Raw genomic sequence first — 24,863 nt, forward strand, 5'->3', positions numbered from 1 at the left:
TCAAATATAACCAACCCCCAGCTTTCCAAGCAGAACTTTTTTTTCGTCAAGAGAGAATTTCACCTCTTCTATCTTTGCAAACGCTTTCAGCTTCAAGAAGCAAACAACAAAGCAACACAAACCTGGAGTCTGGACAATAAAGATCTTTAATTATCTTACACAACAAAGTCTAGATACAGGTAGTACCAAGGTTGGTGCAATACCTGAAGGATATCAGCAAGTATTGATGTCTTTTCCATACCATCTTCAACATGTTAGCTTTTCATCTTTAGATTTGTTCCCACCTGGTCACAAGATGATACTCACACAACCCCACTTAAGGAAGGGAAAGCTGAAAGGTGGGGTCCCCTCTTCAAGCTTTGTCGTTTTATCTGGGAGGAAAATATTTCCTATAAACTGCCTTCCCTCAATTTCTTTTTTTTTTTTTTTTTTAATTTTTTTTTATTTATTTATGATAGTCACAGAGAGAGAAAGAGAAGCAGAGACATAGGCAGAGGGAGAAACAGGCTCCATGCACCGGGAGCCCGATGTGGGATTCGATCCCAGGTCTCCAGGATCGCGCCCTGGGCCAAAGGCAGGCGCCAAACTGCTGCACCACCCAGGGATCCCCTTTCCCTCAATTTCTATCAGACGCCAGACTACCCCCACATTTCACTTAATTTACAATTACAATATTATCTAGCAGTAAGAATAGAACATCGCTAGACAGGAAAAATTCACGCCAAGCCCAGTCAAGCCCGTTCGGAACTTATTCTTTAACTCAACTAGTCAGAGGAGAATCACGGATTTGCAGAAGATAGCAAAATTCCCCAGGTTTTTGCAGTTACTGCACGACGAAGTCCCTAGCTCCAGAAAACACTGCGAGATCTTGTTAATAGGGCCCTTAGCGTCTTCTTACCCACTTCAAATATGGCCGCCAAGCTCCAGTCTCCTTGACCACCTGACCGCGGCAGCAGCTCTGGCTTCAGGCCCATTTCCAAAAGGGCCTCTTTCCGCGAGGTTAAAGTTATGAGTGCGCAGGCGCGAGCGCAAGCCCCCTTCACGGCAAGATGGCGCTGGGCTTCATGTGCGGACGGCGGGGACTTCTGCGCCTGTTACAGCCACGGCGTCAGGTAAGGAACCCCCAGGGCTAAGCGCCAGGATGCGGCCCTATCCCCATGGCCCGAGCCCGAGACAGCCCGTGCCACGAACAGCATGAGCAGGCGCTGACCTGCTCGCCGGGACCTGCCTCTCTTGAACTCGACTTGCCTGAGGACGCGGGAGGGTTCCGTCCCCGACCCTGAGCGTTCAGGGGTCGCGTATTGTTGCCTGTTGGTGGGTCCCGTATCGCCCCTGCCACGGAAACTTGAGCCTCGACCTCCGTCCTCTGTGCTCCGGGGTGGGCCTGCGGTAACCGAGAGCCACGACTCCCTATTGCGTGCCTCCGGGCCAGCCGTCTGCGCGCGGAGAGTAGAATCCCTTCACCTGTGCTAGCGGGCTGCCTGCTTCGTGGCGGCGAGTGAGCATGATGAGCGACGTCTGTCCCCGATGAAAGGGCTCCATCCTTCTTTCATCCTCTCAGTTCCACAGCGTCGTAGGGCCCTTGCCCTGGCCGCGAAAACCGCCGACCGCGGGGCTCCTCTTGGCGGCGGGCCGGTGCTGCGATCGCCCGCACTATGTCCTCGCGGCTCCTGGCCTCCGGGGCCTCAGTACCTCTGTGATCTTGTTCGCAGAAGCCCAGGTAAGAGGCGAACCGCCCCTGCGACGTTAGGAATGGCGTTTGTTGATTTTATTTTCTGTTAACTATAACTAGGGAATGTGGCACAGAGTTCTTGGCCACACCTCATACGGCTCCCCGGAATGGTAGCACCTCTGCTTCGGATAGATTTTCAAGTCAGTGGGAAAATGATCGAAACTACAGCAGGAGAGATTTACGTTATATTCAAAGCATTGTTTGCCATCGTGGTGGCAAGCCAGTGACGGTGTAGGAAAGGTGATTCCAGGTGTGCGTGTGTATTAGAAAAGTTGTAACTTGCATATCAGTGACTTCGTGAATATTAATATTTCTAATGGTGAGGCCAAGTAAATATTTGGGCTTTAAAAACTGAATTGTTTTAAATAAAAATTATGATAGTTTCAGTATCTGCAAAGTCGTGCCAGTGATACTCAAATGACTGAAGTTTGGAAAACGCGGATAGAAAAAATAACTTATTATTAGGAACGGAAGTCATGAAATCTTACTCTAAGTAACATATCTTCCTGCCTAGAGGAAAAAATAAAATGTCCTTTTCAAGCTTTCAATTCTCTGTACACTGTAGGCTAACTGGGAGAACAAGAAGTAGAAAGTCAGTAGAACAACCTGATACTAGTTATTATCTTAGGGGATGTGTGATTTCTCTATGTCCCCCCAACTGAGTATTACACATGACTTCCTTTTGCACAGGTTCAGGCCCCTCCTGTCATTCCTGCAACTCCCTCACCCACAGCAGTAACAGAGGTGGCTTCTGGAGAGACCGCAGATGTAGTAGTCCAAGCTGCTGCCGAACAGAGCTTCGCGGAACTGGGGCTGGGGTCATACACCCCAGTGGGACTGATTCAGAACTTACTGGAATTTATGCATGTTAATCTAGGCCTACCTTGGTGGGGGGCCATCGCTGCATGTAAGGGGAACACATCCTGATCAAGGGTAGAGGAAATGGAAAACTAGGGGTAGAACTTTAAAGCTAGCCCGTTCTGTAAGTGGATGGAGGGAATGCAATTGACTCTTGAACCACCTGGGGGTTAGGGGCACCAACACTGAAAATCCATTTATAACTTTTAACTCTTCAGTAACTTAAACAGTCAATACATGTTTTGTATGTTACATGTATTCTATATTGTTACAATTAAGTAAGCTAGAGAAAAGAAAATGTTAAAATTATAAGAGAAAATACATGTACAGTACTGTAAAAGAAAAATCCCCATATAAGTGGGCCCCCACAGTTCAAACCCTATGTAGTTCAAGGGTCAACTGTAGTGTAGAAGTTTAGGGTCAGAAAAGCAGATGATGAGGCCCTCAGATGAGGGATAGAGGCTCTTGACACTTAGATATGCTCTACTTATGTTTCCTAAAGGTCATTATAAAACCACTGAATCGGGGATCCCTGGGTGGCGCAGTGGTTTAGTGCCTGCCTTTGGCCCAGGGCGCGATCCTGGAGACCTGGGATCGAATCCCACATCAGGCTCCCGGTACATGGAGCCTGCTTCTCCCTCTGCCTGTGTCTCTGCCTCTCTCTCTCTCTCTCTCTCTCTCTCTCTCTCTCTCTGTGACTATCATAAATAAATAAAAATTAAAAAAAAAAATAAAATAAAACCACTGAATCATCTGGGACTCAACAAACATAGATTTTTTTTTTTTTTTTTTTTTTTTATTTTATTTATGATAGTCACAGAGAGAGAGAGAGAGAGGCAGAGACACAGGCAGAGGGAGAAGCAGGCTCCATGCACCGGGAGCCCGATGTGGGATTCGATCCCGGGTCTCCAGGATCGCGCCCTGGGCCAAAGGCAGGCGCCAAACCACTGCGCCACCCAGGGATCCCAGATTTTTTTTTTTTTTTAATTTAAAGATTTTATTTATTCATGAGAGAAGGAGAGAGGCAGAGACATAGGCAGAGGGAGAAGCAGGCTCCACACAGGGAGCCTGATGTGGGACTCGATCCTGGGACTCGAGGATCACGCCCTGAGCCAAAGGCAGAGCCAAAGGCAGCCACTCAACCACTGAGCCACCCAGGTGTCCCGAACATAGATATTGAATGTGAGTCTGGGGTTAGAGTAAGGAACCTTGTTAACAGTGATGAAGCTGGACAACAGAAGATTAGGCCAGGTGCTTAAACCCCTCAAATTGGAAGATGCCCACATTATAGTCTTGTGGGCTAAGACTATACTTTAAAATTCTGTTTTTCCTACACCTTGCTCCAGCAATCATCCTTTTCCCTGTGTTCTGCTTCTCTGTTTTTACTGCCCTATTCTGAAAATATAAACCCGTCCAAGCATAACATGGATTTCTTAAGGAAAAGTCCCTTCTTTTCATCCTTAGTTCTTCTTTCATAGCTGTTATTTAAAAGACTATTCTGTGAGCAGCCCGGGTGGCTCAGCGGTTTAGCACCGCCTTCGGCCCAGGGCCTAATCCTGGAGACCCGGGATCAAGTCTCACATTGGGCTCCCTGCAGGGAGCCTGCTTCTCCTCTGCCTGTGTTTCCCCCGTGTGTCGCATGAATGAATGAATGAATGAATGAATGAATGAATGAATGAATGAATGAATAAATAAATAAATAAATAAATAAAATCTTTTAAAAATAATAAAATAAAAGACTTCTGCACACAGTAGACTTCTTTCCACTCTTTGACATTCAGCAATCTGACTTTTGTTTTTTTGGAAATCTCATACCACCTCATTTGGTTAGTGACATCATTGCTAAACTTATTTTCACATTTGACTTTTCTAAACTTTTTTTCCAGTTTATTTTATTGAAGTGTAGTCTATATTATGTTCCAGGTATATAGCATAGTGATTCAACATACATAGTAGGAAGTGATCACCATGTCACCATATAGAGTTATAATAATTACCTATATTCTCTATGTTGTACATTGCATCCCTATGTTCTTCTTTATCTGTAACTGAAAGTTTGTACCCTTTTTTTTTTTTTTTTCCTTTTTTAAGTTTATTTATTTAAGCAATCCCAGGGCACCTGGCTGGTTCAGTTGATGAGTGTGCAGCTCCTGATCTCAGGGTTGTGATCCCAGACCACACATGGGTGTATGGGACTTGAACTCATGACCCCAAGATCAAGAGCCACATGTTCCATCAATAGCCTAGCACCCCTGGAAGTTTGTACTTTCCTCCTGTTTTGCCCATCTTCTCCAACCCTCTCCCCTCTAGCAACCAGAATATTCTTTTTTCTTTTTTTTTTTTATTTATGATAGTCACACAGAGAGAGAGAGAGGCAGAGACATAGGCAGAGGGAGAAGCAGGCTCCATGCACCAGGAGCCCGATGTGGGATTCGATCCCGGGTCTCCAGGATCGTGCCCTGGGCCAAAGGCAGGCGCTAAACCTCTGCGTCACCCAGGGATCCCTAACCAGAATATTCTCTCTGTATCTATGAGTCTGTTTTGTTATTCTAGATTCTGCATATAAGTGAAACTATACGGTGTTTGTCTTTCTCTTTCTGACTTATTTCACATAGCATAATACCCTAGAAGTCCATTCATGTCACAGATGGCAAGATATTCTTTTTTATGGCGGCATAATATTCTATTGTGTTGGTGTACACCACACCTTCTTTATCCAGTCACCTATCACTGGACACTTAGGTTGCTTCCATATCTTCACTATTATAAATAATGCTGCAGTGAACTTAGGGGTGGATATATATTTTTGGTTTGGGGGGTTTGGGTTTTTTTGAGATTTATTTTAGAGCATGTGAGAGCAAGCATGTGCATGAGTTTGGGAGGGGGCTGGGCAGATGTAAAAACTCTTTCCAGACTCCCCACTGAGTGCAGGGCTGGATGCAGGGCTCTGTCTCATGACCCATGAGATTATTACCGGAGTCAAAACCAAGAGCTAGCCTCTCAGCAGACTGAGCCTCTCAGGTGCCCTAGTGCATATATATATTTGAAGTAGTGTTTTCATTTTCTTTGGGTAAATACCCGGCAGTGGAATGGTTGGATCATGGTACTTCTATTAATTTTTTAAGGAACTTCCATACTATTTTCCATAGTGGCTACACTACTTTGCAATCCCACCAGCAGTGTACCAGAGTTCTCTTTTTCTCCACATCCCTGTCAACACTTGTTATTTCTTGTCTTTTGAGTCTAGCCATTCTGATAAGTGTTGAGGTGATACCGCATTTTGGTTTTTTGTTTTGTTTTGTTTTGTTTTTATTTTATTTTTATTTTTTTGCGCTAAACCGCTGAGCCACCCAGGGATCCCTCATTTTGGTTTTGACTTACATTTCCCTGATGGTTAGTAATGTTTAGCACCTTTTCATGTGTCTGTTGGCCATCCACTTGTGTTTGGAGAGATGTCTACTCAGGTCCTCTGCCCATTTTTTAATTGTATTATTTTTGGGATAATAACCCCTTATTGATTATCATTTGCATGTATCTTCTCCCATTCAGTACATTACCTTTTTGTTTGGTTGATGGTTTCCTCCACTGTGCAAAAAGCTTTTTGTTTTGGTATAGTTTCAGTAGTTTATTATGCTTTTGTTTCCCTTTCCTGGGGAGACATATCCACAAATATGTTGCTAAGGCTGATGTCCAAAAGTTTGCTACCTATATTTTCTTCTAGGAGTTTTATGGTTTCAGGTCTCACATTGAAATCTTTAATCCAGTTTGGTTTTATTTTTGTATATGGTGTAAGAAAATGATGAAGTTTCATTCTTTTGCATGTGGCTGTCCACTTTTAACACCATTTATTCAAGAGTTTGGTTCATCTTTTCTCCATTATACGTTCTTGCCACCATTGTCGAAGATTATTTGACCATATAAGTATGGGTTTATTCTGGACTCTGTTCCATTCCATTGGCTTATGTATCTATTTTGTACATTACTGCTTTATTGCTTTGTAATATATTTTGAAATCTGGGATTGTGATAACTTCAATTTTGTTCTTAAAATTATTTGGGGTATTCAAGGTCTTGTGTGGTTCCATACAAATTTTAGGATTATTTGTTCCAGTTCTTTGAAAAATGCTATTGGTATTTTGATAGGGATTGCACTGAATGTATAGATTGCTTTGGGTAGAGTGAACAGGACATTTTTTAGCAATATTCTTCCAATCTATGAACATGGTACGTTTTTTCATTTATTTGTGTCATTTTCAGTTTATCAGTATTTTTAGTTTTCAGAATACAGGTCTTTCACTTGCTTAGTTATTTATCCCTAGATATTTATTCTTTTTGGTGCAATTGTAAATGGAGTTTACAAGTATCAGAAAGTATCTTTCTGATACTTCATAATTAGTGCATAGAAACACAAGAGATTTCTGTATATTAATTTTGTATCTTGTGGCTTTACTCAATTCATTTATTACTTGTAATCATTTTTTTTAGTGGAGTCCTTAGGGCTTTCTATGTATATCTTCATGTATTTTGCAAGTAGTTCTACTTCTTTCTTACTGGTCTGAATGCATTTTATTTCTTTCTCTTGTTTGATTGCTGTGGTTTGGACTGCCAGTGCTGTGTTGAATAAAAGTGGCATGAGTAGACATGGCTTGTTACTGATCTCAGTATTTCACCATTGAGTGTGATGTTAGCTCTGGGTTTTTCACATACGGTCTTTCTTATGGTAAGGTATATTCTCTCTAAATCCAGTTTGTTGAGAGTTTTATCTTGAACAGATGTGGAATTTTGTCAAATGCTTTTTCTGCATCTGTTAAGGTGATTAGGGGGCACCTGGGTGGATCAGTCTGTTAAGTATCTGCCTTTGGCATAGGTCAAAATCCCAGGGTCCTGGGATTGAGCCCCACATTGGGCTCTCTGCTCAGCGGGGAACCTGCTTCTCCCACTCCCTCTGCTTGTGCAAGCTCACTCTCACTTTCTCTCTCTCTGTCAAATAATATCTCTTTTTTAAAAAGATGATCATACAGTTTTTCTTTCAGTTTGTTAATGTAGTAAATCACATTGGTTTGTGACTATTGAACCATCCTTGCATTACCAGAATAAATCTCACTTGATCAGGATGAATAATCTTTTAAATGTATTTTTTATTTATTTATTCATGAGAGACACACAGAGAGGCAGAGACACAGAGAAAGAAGCAGGCCCCATGCAGGGAGCCCAATGCGAGACTCTATCCTGGAACCCCAGGATCATGCCCTGGGCCAAAGACAGGTGGCACTCAACCGCTGAGCCACCTAGGCATCCTGCCTTTAAATGTAATCTTGAATGAGGTTTGGTAATAATTGCGGGGTTTTTTGCACCTGTGTTCATCACAGATTTTTGGCCCGTATAGTTTTCTCTTCCTGTAGTATCTTTGGTTTTGGTGTCAGGATAATGCTAGCCTTGTAGAATGAGTTTGGAAGCTTTTCTTCCTCCATCTTTTGGAATAGTTTGAGAAGGATAGGTATTAACTTTTTTTTTTTTTTTTTTTTAAGATTCTATTTATTCGTGAGAGACATAGAGAAGCAGGCTCCCTGCAAGGAGCCCAATGCAGGACTTGATCTTGGGCCCCAGGATCACGCCCTGAGCTGAAGGCAGGCAGTCAACCACTGAGCCACTCAGGCATCCTTTAATTCTTTAAATGTTTGGTAGAATTCACTTGTGAAGCTGTCTGGTCTTAGACTTGTGTTTGTTGGGAGTTTGCCCATTCAATTTCATTCTAGTAGTCGGTCTATTAGGATTTTCTGTTTCTTCCAGATTCAGTTTTGGAAGATTGTATGTTACTAGGAATTTATCCACTTCTAGGTTGTCCCATTTGTTGGTATATAATTGTTTATAGTAATGTCTTGTAATCCTTTGTGTTTCTGTAATGATTGTTACTTCTCTTTCATTTTCGATTTAATGTATTTGGAACCTCTTCTTGGTGAGTCTGGCTAAAGGCTTATTAATTTGGCTTATCTTTTCAAAGAACCAACTCTTGGTTTCATTGATTTTTTTTTTTTTTTTTTTAAGACTTATTCATGAGAAGGCTCCCTTCTCCACAGGGAGTCTGATGCAGGACTCAATCCCAGGACCCTGGGATCACAACCTGAGCCAAAGGCAGACACTCAACTGACTGAGCCACCAGGTGTCCCTTATTGATCTTTTCTATTGTTTTTATTCAGTGTCCATTTCAGTTATTTCTGCTCTGATATTTATTATTTCTTTTTTTCTACTAATTTTGGTCTTTGTTCTTTTTCTGGTTTATTTAAGTGTAAGGTTAGATTATTTGAGATTTTTCTTGTTTCTTGTGTTATAAATTTCCCTCTTAGAACTACTTTTGTTGTGCCAAAGACTTTTTATTTTCACTTGTCTCAAAGCATTTTTTAATTTCCTCTGATTTCCTCATTGACCCATTGGTTGTTGAGTAGCATGTTGTTTAACCTCCACATGTTTGTGTTTGTTTTTGTTTTTCCAGTTTCCTCTGGCAGTTGATGTCTAGTTTCATGCTGTTGTGGTCAGAAAAGATACATAATATGATCTCTGTCTTAAATTTATTTTTTTTAATATTTTATTTATTTATTTATTTGTTTAATTTATGTATTCATGAGAAACACAGAGAGAGGCAAAGACATAGGCAGAGAGAGAAGCAGGCTCCCTACAGGGAGCCCTATGTAGAACTCAATCCCAGGACCCCAGGATCATGCCCTAAACCAAAGGCAGACACTCAACCACTGAGCCACCCAGGTGCCCTAGTCTTCTTCAATTTATTGAGATTTTTTTTTTGTGGTCCAATGTGATCTGTCCTTAAGAATGTTACATGTGTACTTAAAAAATATGTATTCTGAAAAAAATGTATTCTGTTGTTTTTTTGATGGAAAGTTTTGTATATATCCTTTAAGTCCCATCTGTGGTGTTCAAAGACACTGTTTCCTTAATGATTTTCTGCCTGGATGATCTATCTGTTGATATAAGTGGGTTGTTAAAGTCCCCTACTATTATTGTATTACTGTTTATTTCTTCCTTTATGTCTGTTAATATTTGCTTTAGGTATTTAGGTGTTCCAATATTAGATGGATATTTACACTTATTGTGTCCTCTCTTTTAATTAATCTGTTCATTATGTAATGTCCTTCTTTGTCTCCTGTTAGTCTTTGTTTTAAAGTGTATTTTATCTGATCTAAGTATTGCTACTCTGGCTTTTTTATTTTTATTTATTTTTTTAAAAGATTTCATTTATTTATTCATGAGAGATATATATAGAGAGAGGCAGAGACATAGGCAGAGGAAGAAGCAGGCTCCACACAGGAAGCCCGATGTGGGACTCGATCCTGGGACCCCAGGATCATGCCCTGAGCCAAAGGCAGACACTCAGCCACTGAGCCACCCAGGTGTCCCTACTGTGGCTTTTTTAATTTACATTTGCATGAAACATCTTTTTCCATCTCTTCACTTTCAGCTTGTATGTACCTTTAGGTCTAAAGTGAGTCTTATAGGCAGGATATAGTTGGGTCTTGGGTTTTGTTTTTTTTTAATCCATTCTACCACCCTCTGTCTTTTATGGTTTTTTTGTTTTGTTTTGTTTTAAATATTTTATTTATTTATTCATGAGAGAGAGGCAGAGACACAGGCAGAGGGAGAAGCAGGCTCCATACAGGGAGCCTGATAGGGGACTCGATCGCGGGTCTCCAGGATCAGGCCCTAGGCTGAAGGTGGCGCCAAACTGCTGAGCCACCAGGGCTGCCCACCCTCTGTCTTTTGACTGGAGCATCAAGACCACTTACATCTAAAGTAATGAGTGTTAAAAAAATAAAAAATAAAAAAATAAAAATAAAGTAATGAGTGTTAGGTATGTACTTACTACCATTTTGTTATTTTCTGTTTGTTTTTGCAGTTTTTCACTGTTCTTTTCTTCTCCTCTTGCTCTGTTTGTGATTGATGACTTTAGTGTTCCCTTGGTTTTCTTTTTATTTTTTGAGTAATACAGATTTTGGGTTTGTGGTTACCATGAAGTTGATATTTAACATTCTAATTATATAGTAATCTACATGAAGTTGATGGTCACTCAAGTTCAAACACATTCTAAAAGAACTTCCCTTTTCACTACTCCCCTTCCATGTTTTGTGTTTATATTGTCATATTTTACATCTTTTAATTTTGTGTGTCCCTGAACTAATTTTTAGACATAATTTTACTATTTTTGTTTTTTAACATATTAGCTATTAGATTATAAATACATAATGTTTTTATATGTACATTTTAAATATATTTCTGTGTGTTTGCTTTTACTCCTGGGTTTTTTTTTTTTTCCTTTCATAATTCTAATTATGGCCTTTTTAATTTTTTCCACTTAAAGAAATCTCTAACATTTCTTGTAAGGCTAATTTAGTGATGAATTCCTGTGACTTTTTGTTGTTTTTGTTTTTTAAAGATTTTATTTATTTATTCATGAGAGACACAGAAAGAGAGGCAAAGACACAGGCAGGGGGAGAATCTGCAGGCTCCTCGCAGGGAGCCTGATGTGGGGCTCAGTCCTGGGTCTCCAGGGTTGAAGGTGGTGATAAACCGCTGAGCCACCCGAGCTGCCCCTCCTGTGACTTTTGGTTGGGAAATTCTTCATCCTGCCTTCAATTTTGATTTTTTTTTTTTTTTTTTTTTTTTTATTTATGATAGGCACACAGTGAGAGAGAGAGAGAGAGAGAGAGAGAGAGAGGCAGAGACACAAGGCAGAGGGAGAAGCAGGCTCCATGCACTGGGAGCCTGACGTGGGATTCGATCCCGGATCTCCAGGATCGCGCCCTGGGCCAAAGGCAGGCGCTAAACCGCTGCGCCACCCAGGGATCCCTGCCTTCAATTTTGAATGATAACCTTGCTGGGTAAATATTCTTGACTGTAAGTTTTTTCGTTTCAGTACATTGAATATATCATGCTCCTGAAAAGTCAGCTGATAGCCTCATGGGGTTTCTCTTGTATGTTACAAGGTGGACCTCCTTGGCTTCATCTTGTTTGGAACTCCCATTGCTTCCTAAATCTGGATGTGTTTCCTTCCCCATGTTAAGGAAGTTTTTAGTTTGCTTCCCCCCCGCCAATAATTTTTCTGTCCCCCCCTTTCCTTCTGAGATCGCTGTATATATTTTCTATCTCTATTGAAGTTCTTTTTTTTTTTTTTTAAGATTTTTTATTTATTTATTCATGAGAGATAGGGTGGGGGGGCAGATACACATGCAGAGGGAGAAGCAGGCTCCATGCAGGGAGCCTGACGTGGGACTCAATCCCGGGGTCTCCAGGATCAGGCCCTGGGCTGAAGGCGGCGCTAAACCACTGAGCCACCCAGGTTGCCCTCTTTGTTGAAGTTCTTGCTAAGTTTATCCACTCCTAGACCAGTGAGTATCTTTATGACTATTACTTTGAACTCTTTATCAGGTAGACTGATTATCTCCCATTTCATTAGTTCTTTTTCTGAAATTTTGTCTTACTCTTTCATTTGTTGGATATTCCTCTGCCACCTCATTTTGCTTCACTTTCTGTGTTTGTTTCTATGAAATAGGCAGAACAGCTAAACTTGAAGAAATGGTCATGTGTATGGTCATCCCCTGTGTACACTGTGTAGCTGGTGACTGGCTGGCTGGCTAGAGCTGTGGCTGGCATGAGCTGGAGGTCGTGTGGCACTCCCATGCTGGGGTTGCCTTGGTGGGATGACCAGAGCTAAAGTGAGTGCAAGCCAGGGTTCTCCACACAGAGGTTGTCCTGGCAGGACAGTTGAAGCTAAAGTGGATACAGGCTGGGGCTGGGGGGTGTTCTAGGGCACTCCAATACAGGGAGCACTCTGGCAGGGTAGCTGGAGCCAAAGCAGGCATGAGCTGAGCGGTTCCAGAGCACTCTGCACCAGGGTTACCCTAGGAAGTCACCTGGAGCTGAAGTGGTGCAGGCCTGGGATGTTTCAGGCTACTTCATGCTTATGTCACTTTGACCATATGGCTGGAGGTATAATAAGCACTGGCCAGGAGTGTCCTAGCATGTGCCACCCTGGGGCTGCCTTGGATTAGATGGCTTGGGCTTTGGTAGGCTAAGATCCTGGGGCTCACTGAGGAGGTAGGCTGGCTAGGATACACATACCCTGCTCTTATCTATGCTATTTAAGGTGGAGGGGGAATATAAACTATGGTACTCACCAGCCCCACCCGCCGACCCAAAGAGAGTTTCAATAGCTACCCTACCATTTGATGGAATTCTACAACTGGATCCTTTTTAAGTTGCAGCTTTTTTTTTTTTTTTTCTTTCGGTGCCCCAGTGCATCCAGGGTTGGTATGGGCTAGGGTCCTGGGGCCCTTGGGCCCTGCTCCCATATGTACAGTCAGGGTGGAAGGAGAATGTAAACTGTGGTGCTCTCTAGCCCCTAAGAGCTGGAGAGAATTCCAGCAGCTCTCCCACTGCCTGGCAGGGTTCTAGAGCCAGTTCCTTTGTGATTTAGTGGCCTACTTATTTATTAATGATGTCACGACCCTGAGATCAAGAGTCATATACTCTACCAAGTGAGCCAGCCAGGGACTGCTAGTTGTCCTTTTAAACTGCTTTTTTTTGTGCCCAGGGCAAAACAGTGTTGTCTCTCCCCATTGCAGGTCACAGTTTGTGGAGGTTCCCTTAATTAGCATGTGTCCATCTCTCCTGCCATTTTCTTTGTGGTCTCTTTTGTTATGCTGCAGATGATCAATTAGCCCTCAGTTCTTCAGGAGGAATTGCTCTGTAAATAGGTGTAGATTTTGGGATCCCTGGGTGGCGCAGAGGTTTGGCGCCTGCCTTTGGCCCAGGGCGTGATCCTGGAGACCCGGGATCGAATCCCACATCGGGCTCCCGGTGCATTGAGCCTGCTTCTCCCTCTGCCTGTGTCTCTGCGCCTCTCTCTCTCTCTCTGTGACTATCATAAATAAATAAAAATTTAAAAAAAAAATTAAAAAAAAATAGGTGTAGATTTGGTGTGTCCATGGAGGAGGTGAGTTCAGGGTCTTCTACATTGCCATCTTGGACAGGAAGCCAGGTAGTATGGACACTTTAATAATATTCTTTGAATCCATGAACACAGTTTCATCTTTCCATTATTTGTATTGCCTTTAGTTTCTTAAGTCAGTGTCTTAACAGTTTTCAGAATACAAATCTTTCCCCTCTTTGGTTAAATTTATTCCTAGGTATTTTATTCTTTTTGATGCAACTGTGGATGGGATTGTTTTCTTAATTTCTCTTTCTGATAGTTCACTATAGAAATGCAATGAGTTTCTATATATATTTTTAAGAAGATTTTATTTATTTATTCATGAGAGAGAGAGAGGCAGAGACACAGGCTGGGGAAGAATCAGGCTCCCTGCCAGGAGCCTGATGTGGGACTCGATCCCAGGACCCCAGGATCACGACCTGAGCGAAGGGCAGACGGGCAGACGCTCAACCACAGAGCCACCCAGGTGCCCCTATATATACTACTGTATCCTGCAAACTTACTGAATTAATATATTCCAATCATTTTGAGGTGAAGTCCTTAGGGTTTTCTCTATATAGTAATGTGTCATATGCAAATAGTAACAGTTTACTTTTTCCCAATTTTATGCTTTTTTATTTCCTTTTCTCATCTAATTGCTGTGGTAGGACTTCAAGCACTGGCATAACTTGTTTTATTGTGCTTTGCATTTTTTACATATTGAGGATTTGTGGCAACCCTGCATCATCATGCAAGTCTATCAGTGCCATTTTTACAACAGCATTTGTTCACTTCCTGTCTTTGGGTCACATTTTGGGAATTCTCACAATATTTATATTTGTCTTAGTGTTTGTGATACATTGCAGTCGTTTTGGAGTGTCATAAACTGCACCCATATATAACAGTGAATGTAGTCAATGTGTGTGTGCTGACCATTCCACCAACCGGCCATTCCCCCTGAGGACTCCCTATTCCCCAAGACACAACAGTATTGAAATTAGGCCAGTTAATAACCCTACAGTGGCCTCTAAGTGTTCAAGTGAAAGAAATAGTCACGTTTCACTTTTTTTTTTTTTAAGATTTTTTAAAAATTATTTATTTATTCAGGAGAGACACAGAGAGAGAGGCAGAGACATAGGCAGAGGGAGAAGCAGGCTCCCTGCAAGGAGCCTGATGTGGGACTTGATCCCGGATCCTAGAATCATGCCCTGGGCCAAAGGCAGACGCTCAACCGCTGCGCCACCCAGGCGTCCCTACATGTTTCACTTTAAATCAAAAACTAAAAATGATTAAATTTAGTGAGGAAGGCATGTAGAAATCTTAGGCCAAAAGCTGGGCCTCTTGTGCTAGTTAGCCAAGTTGTGAATGCAAAAAAAAAGTTCTTGAAATTGAATGTTATTCCTTTGAACACAAGATATAAAAAATGAAACAGCCTTATTGCTGACATGGAGAAAGTTTCTGTTTTCTGGATAGATCAGAGTAGTCACAACATTCCCTTAAGTAAAAGGCTAGTTAGTCTAAAGCAACACCCTCATTAATTCTGTAAGGCTGAGAGAGAGAAGGATGCTGCAGAAAAGTTAGAAACTAGAGGAAGTTAAAAAAAAAAAAGAAACTAGAGGAGGTTAGTTCATGAGGCTCAAGAAAAGAAGCCATCTCCATAACAAAATACAAGGTGAAGCAACAAGTTATCTGGAAGATCTAGCTAAGAGAATTAATGAAGGTCACCACACTAAACAGCAGATTCTCAACATAGATGAAAACAGCTTTATACTGGAAGAAGATGCCGTCTAGGACTTTGACAGAAGTCATGACAGGCAAGATTCTTGGTAGGAGTTAATGTAACTGGTGACTTTAAGGTGAAGCCAGTACTCATTTCCTATTTTGAAAATTGCTGTATCTACTCTGCTTGTGCTCTATAAATCGAACAGCAAAGTCTGAAAAACACATCTAATTAGAACATGGACTGAATATTTTAAGCCTACTGTTGAGACCTAGTCCTCAGGGGAAAAAAAAGGTGACCATGCATCTGGTCACCTAAGAGTTCAGATGGAGATGTAGAAGACTGATATTTTCCTTTTTTTTTTTTTTTAAGACTCATGTTTTCATGTCTACTGATGCAACATCTATTCTGCAGCCATGGGTCATGGAGTAATTTTAAGTAATTTCAAGTCTTATTTTTTAAGAAGTACATTTTGTAAGGCTAAACCTGCTGTAGTGATCCCTCTGATATATCTGGGCTTTTGGAAAGGCTTCACCATCCTAGATGCCATAAAAAACATTCATGACTCATGGGAAGAGGTCAAAAATATCAACATTAATAAGAGTTTGGAAGAAATTGATTCCATCTTAATGAATGACCACGGAGGAAGTAACTAGGGATGTAGTGGAAATAGCAAGAGAACTATAAGTGGAGCCCTAAAGATGTGACTGAATTGCTGCAGTCTCATAAAACTTGAATGAATAAGGAATTGCTAATGGGTGAACAAAGAAAGTGATTTTTTTTTTAAGATTTATTTATTCATGAGAGACAGAGACCTAGGTAGAGCGAGAAGCAGGCTCCATGCAGGGAGCCTGATGTGGGACTTGATCCTAGGACTCCAGGATCATGCCCTGGGCCAAAGGGAGGCACCCAACCGCTGAGCCACCCAGGCATCCCAGAAAGTACCTTCTTAAGATGGATTTACTCCTGGTGAAGATGCTATGAAGACTGTTGAAATGATAACAAAGGATTTGGAATATTACACAAACTTAGTTGATAAAGCAGTGGCAGAATTTGAAAGGATTGACTCCAATGTTTTAAAGAAGTTTTACTGTGGGTAAAATGCTATCAAAGAGCATTGCATGCTACAGAGAAATCATTCATAAAAGGAAGAGTCAATTGATTTGGCCGACTTCATTGTTGTCTTTTTCAAGAAATTATCACAGCCACCCCAGCCTGTAGTAGCACCACCCTGATCCATGATCAGCCATCAACATCAAGGCAAGACCCTCCATCAGCAAAAAGATTACAAATTGCTAAAAATTCAGTGACGGTTAGCATGTTTTAGCAATAAAGTACTTTTTAATTAAGGTATACATGGGTTTTTGGATATAATGTTATTGCGCCTAATAAACTATGATATAGTGTAAACACAACTTATGTGTTCTGAGACACCATTAAATTCATTTGACTCACTTTATTGTGGTATTCGCTTTGCTTTGGTAGTCTAGAACCAAAACTGCAACATCCCCAAGGTACACCTGTACTATGTTGAATTAAAAGCAGTGAGAGGGACACCTGGGTGGCTTAGTGGTTGAGCGTATGCCTTTGGCTCAGGTTGTGATCCCAGAGTCCTGGGATCAAGTCCTGCATTGGGCTCCTTGCAGGGAGCCTGCTTCTCCCTCTGCCTATGTCTCTGCTCTCTGCGTGTCTTTCATGAATAAATAAAAATCTTTTTTTTTTAAAGACTTTATTTATTTATTCATAAGAGACAGATGGAGAGAGAGAGGCAGAGACACAGGCAGAGGGAGAAGCAGGCTCCATGCAGGGAGCCCGACAGGGACTCGATCCCAGGTCTCCAGGATCAGGCCCTGGGCTGAAGGTGGCGCTAAACCACTGAGCCACCTGGGCTGCCCAATAAATAAAAATCTTAAAAAAAAAAAAAAGCAGTGAGAATGGGCATCCATGTCTCTGATCATAGAACAAAAGCTTTCAGGTTTTCACCAGTATTTTAGCTGAGAGTTTGTCATATATGGCCTTTATTACGTTGAGGTATATTCCCTCTATACCTTCTTTACTATGACTTTTTATCATAAATGGATTTTGAATTTATCATCAGATGGTTTTTCTGTATCTATTGAGATGATTTTTATCCTTTTTGTTAATGTGTATCATTGTGTATATTGAACCATCTTTGCATTCCTAGAATCTCACTTGATTGTGATGTATGATCCTTTCAATGCATTCTTGCTAATATATTGTTGAGGATTTTTACATGTATGTTTAGGGATATTGGCTGTAATTTTCCTTTTTTTGTGATGTCTTTGGTATTAGGGTAGTGCTGGCCTTACAGAATGTGTTTGAAAGCTTTTCTTCCTCTTTTTTCCTTTTTTTTTTTTTTTTTTTTTGTTGTTGTTGTTGTTGTTGTTGTTGAAAACTTTGAAAAGGATTGGTATTAACCCTTAAATGTTTGTTAGAATTCACCTAGGAAGCTGTCTGGTATTGGGACTTTTGTTTGTTGGGAGTTTGATAATCCATTCAATTTCATTACTAGTAATCTGTTCAGATTTTCTGTCTCCTCTTGATTTGTCTTGGGAGATCTTATGTTTCTAGGAATGTATCTGTTCTAGGTTGTCCCATTTGTTGGCATATAATGTTTACAGTAGTGCCTTACAATCCTTGTGTTTCTGTGGTATTGGTTATTCTTTTGTGTATGATCTTATTTATTTTGACAAGTCTGGCTAAAGCTTTATCAGTTTCATCTTTAAAAAAAAAAAACCCTCTCAGTTTTGTTGATTTTCTCCATTATAAGTCTATTTCATTTATTTCTGCTTTAATCTTTGTTACTTCCTTCTACTAACTTTGGACTTTGTTCTTTTTCTAGTTCAGTTAGCTGTAAGGTTAGATTATTTGAGATTTTTCTTGCTTCCTGAAGTAGGTCTATACTGCTATAAGCTGCCCTCATTGAGCTGGTTTTGCTGCATCCCATAGGTTTTGGACTAATTGTTTCTATCTTCATTTTTTTTTTCTTTCATTTCTTCCTTGACCCATTGGATTTTTAGTAACTTGTTTAGCCTTCACATGTTTGGTTTTTCCATTTTTCCCTCTTTTCATTGAGTTCTAGTTCCATCCCATTGTGGTTGGAAAAGACTGATGTGATTTCAGTCTTCAGTTTTAGACTTGCTTTGTGGGGATGCCTGGGTGGCTCACTGGTTGAGCGCCTCCCTGATCCTGGAGCTCCAGGATCAAGTCCCACATCAGGCTCCCTGCATGGAGCCTGCTTCTCCCTCTGCCTGTGTCTCTGCCTCTCTCTCTCTCTCTCTCTCTCTCTGACTCATGAATAAATAAATAAAATCTTTAAAAAAAAAAGACTTGCTTTGTAGCCTAACATGATATATCCTAGAGAATGTTGTGCACTAGAAAAGAATGTATATTCTGCCATTTTGGGGTTTTGTTGTTTAATGTAATTTTTAAGTTTATTTACTATTTTTTTCTAAGATTTTATTTATTCATGAGAGAGAGAGGCAGAGACACAGGCAGAGGGAGAAGCAGGCTCCATGCAGGGAGCCCAATGCGGGACTCGATTCCGGGACTCCAGGATCACACCCTGGGCTGAAGGTGGTGCTAAACCACTGAGCCACCCAGGTGTCCCCTACTGTTTATTTTTAGTAATCTCTACACCCAATGTGGGGCTCAAGCTCACAACTCCAAGATCAAGAGTTGCATGTTCTCCCAACTGAGCCAGCCAAGCACTTTTGATTCTGGTGTTCGGGGATGGAATGCTTTGTGTATGTCAATTAAGTCCATCTTGTCTTCTTTTTGTCCCCTTAAGATTGTATTTATTTATTTAGAGCACAAGCAATGAGGAGGTGCAGAGGGAGAAGCAGTCTTCTGGAGTTTCTATCTCAGGACACTGGGATACTGACCTGAGTCAAAGACAAACACTTAACAGACTAAGCCACCCAGGCACCCCAGTCCATCTGGTCTTATGTGTGTGTTTTTTTTTTCTTTTTTTTTTCTTTTTTTTTTTTTTTTTTATGTGTGGTTTAAAGCAAGTTCCCTGATTTGCCGTCAGGACAATCTATCCATTAATGTAAATAGAGTGTTAAAGTCCCCTACCTTTATGATATAGCTGTCCGTTTCTTCCTTTTTGCCTGTTAACATTTCCATTATGTATTTAGCTGCCCCTGTATTGTGTGCATATTTACAAGTGTTATGTTCTTTTGGGATTTTTTTTTATCATGTAATGCCCTTTTTTGTCTCTTATTAGTCTATTTTGTCTGATACAAGTATTGCTACCCCCAGTTTTCCATTTCCATACAATGTTTTTGTCCATCACTTTCAGTCTGTGTCTTTACATCTCATATATGAGTCTCTTGTAGGCAGCATATAGGTGGGTTTTGTTTTGGGGGGCGGTTTTTGATCCATTCATGAGTCTCTTCAGGCTTTTTGGGATTCTCTGTGCTCTTTGGATTTGAATGTCAGTTTCCTTTGCCAGGTTAGGGAATTTTTCAGCCATTATCTCTTCTTCTTCTCCTGGGACCCCTTTAATGCCAATATTAGTTACACCTGATGTTGTCCCAAAGGCTCGGTAAACGATCCTCAGTATTTTTCTTTGTTCTTTTTGCTGTTCCTATTGGGTGGTTTCCACTACCTTGTCTTCACTGATTTGATTCTTCTGTATCACCCAATCTGTTAATTCCCTCTAGTGGACTTTTTTTTTTTTTAATTTTTTTATTCATTTATGATAGTCACAGAAAGAGAGAGAGAGAGAGGCAGAGACACAGGCAGAGAGAGAAGCAGGCAGAGAGAGAAGCAGGCTCCATGCACCGGGAGCCCAACGTGGGATTCGATCCTGGATCTCCAGGATCGCGCCCTGGGCCAAAGGCAGGCGCCAAACCTCTGCGCCACCCAGGGATCCCTAGTGGACTTTTTATATCCACTACTATATTCTTCAGCTCTGATTGGGGTTTTTTTTTTGTTTTGGTTTGGTTTTTTTTTTTTTTTTTTTTTTTTTTTTGATTGGGTTTTTTAATAGTTTCTGTTGAACTCATTGTGGGATGCGTAGGTGGCTCAGCAGTTGAGCATCTGCCTTTGGCTCAGGGCGGGACTCTGGGATCAAGTCCCACACCAGGCTTCCTGCATGGAGCCTGCTTCTCCTTCTACCTATGTCTCTGCCTCTCTCTCTGTCTCTCTCTCTCTCTCTCACGAATAAATAAAATCTTAAAAAAAAAAAACTGAAGTTCTCATTGTGTTCATTCTTTGGAGTTCAGTGAGTATGTTTATGGCCATTACTTTGACCTTTTTATTTGGTAAATTGCTTATCTCTTTTGTTTAGTTCTTTTTCTGAGGTTTTGTCTTACCCTTTCATTTAGAATATACTCTCTGGTTTCTTCATTTTGCCTAACTCTCTATGTTTCTTTGTATTAGTTAAATCAGTTCTGTCTCCTGGTCTTAAAGGAGTGGCTTTTTGCAGGTGTGCTGTAGCACAAACTTGTTGGGCACCTGAGCCAGGTTCTTTGTGTGGGCCGTGTGTACCCTCTTATGGCTGGGTCACTGTTGGTATAGGCTCAGTGGTTTGCAGGGCTATCCCCTGACAGCTGCCTGCAAGGCTCAGCCACAACTTCTTCAGGTATGCTGCTGGTAAGCAGGGCTGCCCACCTCCCCAATCCTAAGAGGCCCAGCTACTACTGCTGTTGGGTGGGCAGGTGTGGGGAATCGGCCCCCCGGCCCCAGCACAGACTACGAAGCCCAGCTGTGACAGTTGCATTCCACTGGTGGGTAGGGCAGGCCTCCTGGGTGGCTGTGAGCTCCAGCTATTGCAGGTGCTCTAATATGCAGGGCAGGGGCTGCCTGGTGGGGTGGCTGTGGTGTAAGCTGAGACCACCTGCTGGGTGTGACAGCAGAAGGGTGCAGAGAGCCACTTAAGAGGGGCTGGGTTGGTCAAACCGGTACTAGCATAGTAGATGGAGAATGTTAGAAATGGTGCCTGCCAGCTATTCCATCCCCAGAGAATGTTCCAACAGATCCCTGCCCTGCCAGTGCATACCCTAAAGTTAGTCCGTGGATCTCCTTCATGTGTAGCCCAGACATTTTTCAAACTGCTGCCTCTGTGCTGAAACTTCACCAAGTGAGATTGTGCTGCACCTCCCAGGTATAAGCCTTATTGGTTTTCAAAGCCAGGTGTAGTGGGGGCTTGTCTTCCAGGGGAAGGCTGGGAACTCAGTATGGGACTTGGACCCTTTGTTCCACAGGGAAAGCCTTTAGGATTGTTATATCCCTCCCAGTTGTGGGTCCTGACTGGATCATGTCTGTGCCTCCTACCCAACTCATGATGACTTTTTCTTTATATACTTAGGTGTATAAAATCTGTTCTGCTAAAAAAATAAATAAAATCTGTTCTGCTAAAGTCCTTTATGCAGAGATAGTTCTGTATGTAGCTGTAGATTTTTGTAAATTCTTGAGAGGATAGAAGCTCAGGATCGTTCCTACTCCTCCATTTTAATCCCTTTGAGCCTAGAGTCCTGTGTTAAACACTTTAAACCTTGAAATCTATCCCTTGGCTTTTGTGATCATCTTCCCTGATTTTCTTCCACTCTTTCTGAACACTTCTATTGCCATTGCCCAGTTCTCAGTCTACTTCTTCAGGGCTAGCATCCTCTGTTTCATCCTTAGCTTCCCATCTCTTTCCACCCCACATCAGCCATCATAATGTTGATAAAGCCTAAATCCATATTCCACACACCCCACACACACCATCACCCTCTCTTCTCATCTCAGACCCTCTTGCTGGTCTACAGATGTATAATCTAAGTAAATATTTGTTGGAATTATCAGGAAATAGGAAGTGTAAGCAAAGAAACGGGGAAGAGCTAAAGCAGTAAGCCACCAGATTACTACCTACCTTAGGGATTTCTAGGATAGTGGCTTTCAAACTTCATTCCTGGGAGCCCCAGAGTTCTATAATGGTAACTCTGAGAAAAGCAAAGGCCAGAGCCTGAACAGTTCTATAGCCAGACTACCCCCTCACCCAGAGCAGTTCAGTTTTATCTGTTATGTATATTGGGGCTACACTAAGAGTTGAGGGTAGAGGGCAGCCCGGGTGGCTCAGCGGTTTAGTGCCACCTTCAGCCCAGGGCGTGATCCGGGAGACCTGGGATTGAGTCCCCCATTGGGCTCCCTGCATGGAGCCTGCTTCTCCTTCTCTCTTTCCTGCTCTGTGTCTCTCATGAATAAATAAATAAAATCTAAAAAAAAAAAAAAAAAGGGTTGAGGGTGGAGGGATTCTGTTGGTAACAGAAAAGTTCAGAAACCACTGAGCTGGAAAAGTATCTTCTCTCACCTCCTTTTGTTAGAGGAAATAAACAGTATTCTTGGCCATTTGTTTACAGACGTTAATGCTAAATTTTTATGATATCAAAGCAGAGGACTAAGCCTTGGAAGAACTAAATCACCCCTGCCCTTTGTTTTGGGTGACATTTAGCAAGAGTCACAGTGTTGAAAAGACTAGAATAAGAAACACTCTTTCAGTGAGGACCTAAAAACCTTCAACCTTCTGACTGAAGAACTGCTTTAATTTCACTCCAGTCCTAGTATGTGTTTTCCAGGTACCGTCCTTGCCCGCTGCCTGGTGTTTCCTCTCATCGTGAAGGGCCAGCGAGAAGCAGCCAAGATCCACAACCACTTACCGGAGATCCAGAAGTTTTCCACTCGAATCAGAGAGGCCAAGTTGGCAGGAGACCAGGCTGAGTGTGAGTTAAACACAGAATGCGCATAGGAGAGGACCACATTTGCACTTTCCTCACATTCTGCTGAAGGAGGGGAATGGCCTAAATCAGGAGTTGCTAGAGGTGGGCAAGTTCTAAAGCTCTACTTGCTTCTAAGGCCTAATGTTTCCAGTGACTGGCCAGGGTCGGGTAGAAATTTTATGGGCCAGGTGATAAGGATGGTCACCTCTACTGATGTAACAATTAGCCCAATCATTAACTTCCCCTCATTCACAGTTTACAAGGCCTCCTCGGAAATGACATTTTACCAGAAAAAGCATGATGTTAAACTCTTTAGACCTCTTATTCTACCTCTGACTCAGGTAAGCAAAAACTCTTTCTTTCTTATTTTATCCTATACCAGTCAGATAAACTCCTCTGTTTCCCATGCCCTAGACCCCAAAAAAGCAGGTGGTGGTAACAGCGTTTTCAGTAATGGAGTAATGAAAATGTCCCTTTTGCTAAAGGATCCTGACACTGTTTATCCTGTGTAATAATAGGCCCCGATCTTCATCTCCTTCTTCATTGCCTTGAGAGAAATGGCCAATCTTCCTGTGCCCAGCCTACAGACAGGTGGCCTCCTGTGGTTCCAGGATCTCACACTGTCTGACCCCACCTACATATTACCACTGGTAGTCACTGCTACAATGTGGGGTGTCCTTGAGGTAAGCCAAGGTTGGTTAAGTGCCAGGCCTGCATGGTGGGGAGTGGAGGTAAAGTAGTTATGCTAAATTGTCATTCTTTGCCGCATAAGATAGTTGATAGGTTGAAATCTGAGCCATATTCTCTAAAATTGACATGCATTTGCTACTTTTTTTTTTTTTTTTGCAGTTAGGTGCTGAGACTGGTATGCAAAGTTCTGATCTTCAGTGGATGAGAAATCTGATCAGAGTGATGCCCCTGGCAGTCTTGCCCATAACTATCCATTTCCCCACGGTAGGTAATGGCTTAGGAACTGGCTCCAAGCCTTTCCACTGAGCCTAGCCATCTCCCATCAAGCTGATAGCAGATGACAGCTCCTGAGTATGGTCTCTTTCTTATCCAGGCAGTGTTCATGTACTGGCTCTCCTCCAATATGTTTTCCCTGGGCCAGGTGGCTTGCCTCCGGATTCCAGCCGTACGAACTATACTAAAAATCCCCCAGCGTGTTGTGCATGACTCCAACAAATTACTTCCACGGGAAGGTTTCTTAAAAAGCTTCAAAAGAGGTAAGGGCCTGTCCTCAGTGAAACAGGACTGGGGGGAAGTAGTCTAAAGGTGGGTATAAGACTAAGTGTCTTACTCTTTACACAGGGTGGAAGAATGCCGAACTGGCACATCAGCTACAGGAGCGTGAACGGCGCATGCAGAATCAGTTGGAACTAGCAGCTAGGGGTAAATAACCCTGTCAGGATAAATATCTGTGATGTGGTTCTTCCTTTCCTGTGTTCATCGAGATTTGTTTTCTCTTGCCTCAGGTCCTTTACGACAGACCTTTACCCACAACCCTCTGCTACAGCATGGAAAGAATCAGCCTCACAGCAGCTCTGATAGCAGCAGTGCCAAGCCAAAGTCAAAGCAGCCCTGGCGTGACACGCTTGGCTGAATTCTGTTCATGCTCGACTGGTAGGAACTCTCTCTTCAAAGACTCAGCCTCAAAACAAGATTTGATACGGAGTCCATGCCCCAGACCTGGAAACGGGGGTGAGGGGCATAGAGATCATTTTTAAAAGTGGATTCCATTACAGGCTCTCACATCTAAAAGAGCCAAGTGATCTTGCCATCCACAGAATTAATAAACTTCTGTACTACATGCTGCTTCTTGATACTTATTAAACAAGGAAATGGAATG

General features: G+C 42.0%; 1 protein-coding gene and 1 long non-coding RNA gene across 2 annotated transcripts; both read left to right on the forward strand.

The window, feature by feature from the left end:
* The first annotated feature begins 952 nt into the window (after nucleotides 1-952).
* Nucleotides 953-24,824, forward strand: OXA1L (OXA1L mitochondrial inner membrane insertase). The gene is made up of 10 exons (XM_077908568.1): nucleotides 953-1,112; nucleotides 1,562-1,720; nucleotides 2,423-2,639; nucleotides 22,874-23,017; nucleotides 23,270-23,355; nucleotides 23,533-23,697; nucleotides 23,864-23,968; nucleotides 24,078-24,240; nucleotides 24,326-24,406; nucleotides 24,490-24,824. The coding sequence occupies exons 1-10, from the start codon at nucleotides 1,050-1,052 to the stop codon at nucleotides 24,615-24,617; spliced, it is 1,311 nt and encodes a 436-aa protein (XP_077764694.1). The 5' UTR covers nucleotides 953-1,049; the 3' UTR covers nucleotides 24,618-24,824.
* Nucleotides 19,308-22,569, forward strand: LOC144320285 (uncharacterized). Its single transcript, XR_013385827.1, has 2 exons — nucleotides 19,308-20,246; nucleotides 20,305-22,569. It is a non-coding gene; the product is annotated as an uncharacterized LOC144320285 (long non-coding RNA).
* Nucleotides 24,825-24,863: the final 39 nt, after the last annotated feature.

This window comes from Canis aureus, chromosome 9 (assembly GCF_053574225.1).
Source record: "Canis aureus isolate CA01 chromosome 9, VMU_Caureus_v.1.0, whole genome shotgun sequence".
Lineage (NCBI taxonomy): Eukaryota > Metazoa > Chordata > Mammalia > Carnivora > Canidae > Canis > Canis aureus.

Excerpts from the sequence above, each read along its gene's own strand:
- OXA1L (XM_077908568.1), top strand. The coding sequence starts at position 1,050 with ATGGCGCTGGGCTTCATGTGCGGACGGCGGGGACTTCTGCGCCTGTTA. Across the intron at positions 2,640-22,873 it reads GTGGGGGGCCATCGCTGCAT|GTACCGTCCTTGCCCGCTGC; the intron begins GTAAGGGGAACA and ends TGTGTTTTCCAG. Across the intron at positions 23,969-24,077 it reads TAACTATCCATTTCCCCACG|GCAGTGTTCATGTACTGGCT; the intron begins GTAGGTAATGGC and ends TTTCTTATCCAG.